Source organism: Vidua chalybeata, chromosome Z (assembly GCF_026979565.1).
Source record: "Vidua chalybeata isolate OUT-0048 chromosome Z, bVidCha1 merged haplotype, whole genome shotgun sequence".
Classification (NCBI taxonomy): domain Eukaryota; kingdom Metazoa; phylum Chordata; class Aves; order Passeriformes; family Viduidae; genus Vidua; species Vidua chalybeata.
In genome coordinates, this window is record NC_071570.1 from 46,009,038 (window position 1) to 46,015,037 (window position 6,000).

General features: G+C 47.7%; 1 protein-coding gene across 5 annotated transcripts in view; it reads right to left on the reverse strand.

Moving 5' to 3' along the window:
* SLC49A3 (solute carrier family 49 member 3) overlaps nt 1-2,337 on the reverse strand; it is a 30,005-nt gene extending 27,668 nt beyond the window's left edge. For all 5 annotated transcript variants that reach the window (XM_053931292.1, XM_053931290.1, XM_053931291.1 and 2 more), the window contains exon 1: nt 2,168-2,337. In XM_053931292.1, coding sequence (XP_053787267.1) covers nt 2,168-2,296 — 129 coding nt within the window. In that variant the 5' untranslated portion in view covers nt 2,297-2,337. The remainder of the gene's footprint in view (nt 1-2,167) is intronic.
* Nucleotides 2,338-6,000: the final 3,663 nt, after the last annotated feature.

Sequence of the window (6,000 nt, forward strand, 5' to 3'; positions counted from 1 at the left end):
ACAGGAAGGAGAAAGGAAGGAGCTATGTGCTACAGCAGCTGCAAGCACAGCATGAATACTCTTAAACATTAAGCCTTCAGATGAAAAAAAAAAATCATACCCATAACCACAGCATAAGTTTGGCAAAACAAATCTGGGGAGAAACCACAGGCAGAGTTATGTCAGGCCCCCATTAGCAGTGCTACAATAACAGCTGGGGATAAATCATCTAAACTTAGCTGTGGTCACAACATCCTCTCTGCGCACAACTTCAGGCAGCAAGCATATTATGCTGATGTCTGATTATGGCCTTCTTAAGGTAAGGCAGGAGTTTCTTACACTATATTGTCAGCTAGGAATTCCCAGAATAGCCCTATTTAGGAAATGACAACAAATTCCTGCTAAGGTAGTACCCACTTTGTACAGCAGGGAGAGACAGAGGCTTTTAAACTCAGATCAGTAACAGAAGCACAAGTAAGGGGCTATATTTATTGTTGGTGTAAAAGCCTCTACATCATATTAACTCCACTCTGAACAGGTCAGTATTCCAGGGCTACATAGTTTTCAGCAACACACTGAGGACACAGTAATACTTGCAGATGTACTGAAAAGATCTGTTCAAGAAACCCTTCAGTTTCACCTTTAAGATTTCAGCAAAGTCAAAATCTTTGTCAGTCAAAGTCAAAGACAAGACATCCCGGAAAAGGCTTGGTACAGTTTTCTTCACCCATGCTGTCACTGTTCACTTCTAGCAGGGTGGGTTTATTTCTTGTCACATAATGTTCTTCTGCTGTGCCAATTTAACTGCAAGCAAGCAATGGGGCTTTTCTGCAGTACACTTTTTTACACTCTTAAAGGATATGCTGATTTTCCATTGAGAAGGTGCACTTACTTTTTTTTCCCATATACAGCCAAATTCTCACTATGTTTTTCCATTTCTCTACTCCAGAACTCTTGCATCATGGAATACGTAATCTTCCTTCAAAGCATTTAAATGTTTGCAGGTTGCAGTGCCTGATCTTTTCTGCCAGACAGCCTGCATTCACAGCACGGTAATCCTCAAGAACATGAATAATTCTATACCAGTCTGATAATTATCAACAATGTCCTCAATGACTTGATGAGCAAAGATCTGGGTTTCTTTTTCATATACTAAGCCTTGGTAAGAGGAAACTTCATGGGTTTATCTCTGTAACTACTGAAATTAAATCTGCTCAACAGGTGGGGTATGATCTGGCATCCAATTTTTTCAAGTCTTTCAGAATAAGGCAGTAAGAGTAGGCAAAAAGATGTTCAGACAACCATCTTTTTAGTGCATAATCACTCCTGTAGTTCTCTGTACATGCTACAGATCATGAAAGGAAGCTTGCTTCTTTTCCTGACCAGATAAATCTGCTGTCACGGGCAAGCAATGCGGCAGAATTAACTCCTGTTCCTCTCCCACGGCGTTTCAACACTGCTCTGCTATTCTTAGGCTAGAAACGTATGACCCTCAGAGAAGATGAATACTTTCTCTGTGTCCCCATGGCATAAGAAGTGGACTCGGCAGCAACTTTTGCTGTGCTCCAGGACACATTTTGCTTCATCCCAGTCTAACTTGACGCTGCGGTACTTCCTGCTGCGCTCGTGGAGATCCCACACACCCTCCCGCCCCATCCTGCCCTTCCCCCGTCACTACCCCTCGGTGTCTCGGATCCCACCGGTCAGAAAGGAAAGCGTGAAGGCCAAGGTCAATAACCAGAACGACAAAGTTCAAAAGTAAAAGCCGCTTATTCTGTCCATAAGGCATGGCCAGGCTGACGCTTCTCTGAACTGTGCGCGTACAACCGATTCCGGTGCTCCAAGGATGAGGGAGTGGATCTGAGACAGGGCACTGGGGCAGAGCCCTGACGATTGCCTGGCTGCTTCTAGGAAGAAACACGAGATGCTTTCGGCTCTGGCGAGCCATGTCAGCCCGCCTTCCCTCTGCAGCAGCAGCAGCAGCGGCCAGAACTGCTCTCCAGATCTGCTGCATAGAGAGGCGGCAGGGAAGGGCTGTGTGCCCTGCCTGCTCTGTGCCTCCACCTGCTGCCCGGGCACCCGGGGCTGCCGGCAGCCGTCCCCTTCCCCATCACCCCAGAGAGGCGTCCCAGCCCCAGACCGGCTGCGGGGAGCGGCTGCCCGCGGCGGGAGAGGCGGCCGCACTCACCATGGCGTTGGAGCAGTTCAGCAGGCACACGACGGCCAGCAGGAACCACCGCCTCCGGTAAGTCTTGAAGCGGGCCGGCGGCCCCAGGCTGCGCTCCCCCAGCAGGCCGGCCGCCTCGGCGCCCTCCATCGCGGCTCGGCGCGGCGGGGTTGGCTCGGCTCGGCACTGCCCTGTCCGGCCCCGCCCCGCCGCCCTTCCCGGCCTCCCCGGGGCGGCCCTGGCCGCGCCGCCGCCCGGCTCGGCCCGGTTGGGGCTGGGGCTGCGGGCGTGCCCTCTCTGCGGAGCCGCCCCGGGCAGGGCGCCAGCCCTTCACCGCGGAGCCGGGTCTGACCGCGCTCCTCCCAGGAGAAAGCCCGGCACTCCGCGTCGGGGCTGCTGAGGTGCGCGGAAGGGGGTTGCCCTGGCGAGGAGACGCCTCTCCTGCTCGTGTGTCCCTAAAAAAAAAACAGTATCAGCGTCGCCACCATCACTAACGCCCGCTGACGGCTCCGCGTTCCCGTGGGAGTCACCGTTATCTGTCGCCTCCGGGGAGCACCCGAGCAGCATCTGGCGCAGCTGGGGGTGCTGGTGGTGGCATGAGCCGGGAGAAGCCTTGCGGGAACAGCCCTGTCCGAGGGGTGATTGCTTACTGGAGTGGAAAAAGGACTAGAGGAGAATAAGGGGAGAATGGTAAGACCCACAGGGGTCTGTCAGCCGCAGGATATATAGGTTGGTTATGGATTTTTATGACTGGTTTTGCTGCAGACAGCACTATTTTCTTTTCCCCATGTAGAGACACCCCACTAGATGTTATCTTCTACCCAAAAACTCACCAAGGGAAAAAATGCAAAGGAATTCAAAAGAAAAGCCTCCACTGTTTCCAAACAAGACCTGTGACTTCAGATCGGATGAACACTGGTAGTGCGTGGGCATCTTTATGTCAACTCTGAGATGTAATCACCCTCACACTCCCACCACACACCAACGGCTCTGTCTCAGCAGTGCTGAGCCGACAGGCAGATGGATTCCAGAAATGGCCCCAAAATACTAACAGACAGGCAGATGGATTCCAGAAATGGCCCCAAAATACTAACATCCACCATGTAACCTCTTGCTCAGGCCTTTGGAATCCTTGTGTCATTCCTCACCACAAGCTGCTAAGACCATATGACCCTCTCAGTAAGAGGCTGAGGTCACTTACTTTTAGAAGGACTTTATTCCAAATGCTTTGAGCATATTTGGAAGAGTGGGTAAGGAAGGTTATTGTGCATGCCAGTATTCTCTCATGAACAATTTTAGCTGAAATTTTCTGGGGTGGGAGAGGAGTAGAGAATGGAGAGAGGAAAATAAAGAAGAAGAAACCATTTCTAGCCCATGTCAAGCCTGCTGTTTCATGGTAGAAAGAAGCATGGGTCATTTGTGCTAGTGAGCAAGCTAGTCAGCTTTACTGAGTGATAGATTGTGCCTTCTAGTCTCTCTCAGCTGGAATTAGGGGTTGACTTTAGTAATACCAGTTGACATTTTGTGATAGCAAGTGGGAATATTAAGGTAATATTATTGATTGACATGTTCATCTGCCTACAAATGCCTGACCTGGTTTGCCTGGTGTATGAGCTTCTGACAAATAGGCACTGTTGTTTGTATGTTGTAGGCTGATGCACAGCAGCTCCTGCCCTGCTCTGGAAAGACATGCAGTGATCTGAGTTGAACTGCCCTCCTGACTCAGCAGTGCTGTCACATGCAGAGAAACTTATCCACCAACATGCTGGAAAGAGCTCAGGTGTGTGGGTCAGCAGAAAGGCACAGTTGCCAGTGTTCACCAGGAGAACCATCATTCCCTCTTCTCCCTGGTCTTTCCTGGCAGACAAGCCCTAAGTGAAAATCAACTTCACTAAGACTCTGTGTAGATGAACATCACCATGCTCACACCCTTTTCTGCTTAAAATCTCTATTATCATTAAAGATGTCTGAACAATGCTGTCAGAAACTAGGATCCCAGATGTCTGAACAATGCTGTCAGAAACCAGGATGTGAAATTCCTTTACTGATTCATTTTGTTAGTAAAATACGTTAAAAGCTCAAATTGCACATATTTGTAGGACAGATCAGAATCAAGTCTGCCCTATTTAGCTTCTTTCTGTATTATTTATGTCAAAATAACATGTGCTGTTTACTTGAAATAAGGTCCCAGAAAAAAATTGGAGCCGGATGGTGAGGAAAATACTTTCTATGAGAGCTCTACAATTTGGGTGCAGACATCAGAAATTCAGTGTCAATCAGGGCTACAGAAAGGGAAAAGGACAATGCAGCAGAAGATAACTGCTTTGATGTTTGGAGCAGAACAATTTACTCCCACACCTGGGAGTAAAATTAATCCTGTTCTCCACTTATCCTTCTAGATATATTGCCTTGCTGTATGCACACTGTAAGGACTGGTCTGGGGCTGCAGAAAGGTAGGAGTAGCTTTTGAGCAGCTCTTTGCAACCTTATTCCTCTGCTCTACACCACAACCCCTATGAACAGGGGCACCATTTGTACTGGGAACACAACCAGGACAGCAATAGGATTAGTTTTGAAGGAGAATGGCTTCATCTGCCCTGCATCTTCTCATTTTTAACTGGTGCTCTGTTTGTTCCTAATATCAGTCTCTTTCTCTGCAGTGTCACCCTCTCTTTCCCACACCCAAGCACATCCTATCCCTATTTTCATCCTGTTCTTGTTTCTATGAACTGGAAGCATAAGCCAGATTTCTGCTTCTTAGTTAAGCAGTTTCTTTTTTTGTAGGTACTTGTACTGGGATACCTGTAGTCTCTGATGTGTGAGCATATCTAAGATGCACTGAACAGATCTAACTATGCAATTGATACAGTAAGTAAGGGAAAGAAAGTTTCCAGTAGCGGAGTAGTTGAAGTCTATGTACCTTGGTTGAAAAATGGATGTGAAATAACTTCATGTCAGAAGAGAATTCAGCACACATAGCACTTTTCAAGTATTCAGCCCCCATGATGGTAATTACGGGATCATCCAGGTTCAAAGCAGGGTCAGAAATTGTGGCTTAAGGGGGAGGGGAGTACCCAAGATTTGTAGATGCTCATGGTTGAAAGAAAATACAAGTCAGAGGGGCTGCAAAAGCTTACAAAGTTTTATTAGTAAATGACACTCTTGGTGTGTAACTTGGTATAAGCACATGGCATGAGATTTTGGTAATGGGGTAGGTTGAATGAGAAGAGAGAACAGAGGCATAAATTGGAGAGGAGGAGACAGAGTGAAAGGAAAAAAAAAAAGGGAGAAGGTGAGATCATCAGTCCTGGCTTCAGCACTGATCCAGCTGATAGTATGTTCAGGGTTCTGGGAGCACCTGCACCAAGGCTTTATGGGGGTACCTTTTACAGATAAATCTTCCCATATGGGAGATAAGTTTCTCACTTTCTATACAAATTAGTAATCCTGTGCAGTCCATTCCTCTAGACTTTTCTGGAAATGGGTTGGAAGGCTTTGGGGATCTTTGGTAGTCTCAATCCTCTCTTACAATCCATGCCCACTTCTCAGCCTCATCCCTGCACTTGTGCTGTGTTTTGCTCATTTCCAGGAGCCTTGTTCTCCAGAAGAACAAGGACATTTGTCCCAGGAAAGTGCTACCCTACCTCCTTTTGGCCTCTTCTCCAGCCACATCCTGTTCTTTCTCAGTGTATTATTGCCAATAATTCTTGGCTGTTATCACCAACAATCCATGGTTGGCTCCATCTGGCTATTGGTGTTTGAGACATACACAACAGCCCTCTTGTCTCCTAGGATTCTACAGCAATGAAGTCAGACCAGTTTGCTGAGGACTCAATCTGGTCTTGAAAACCCTC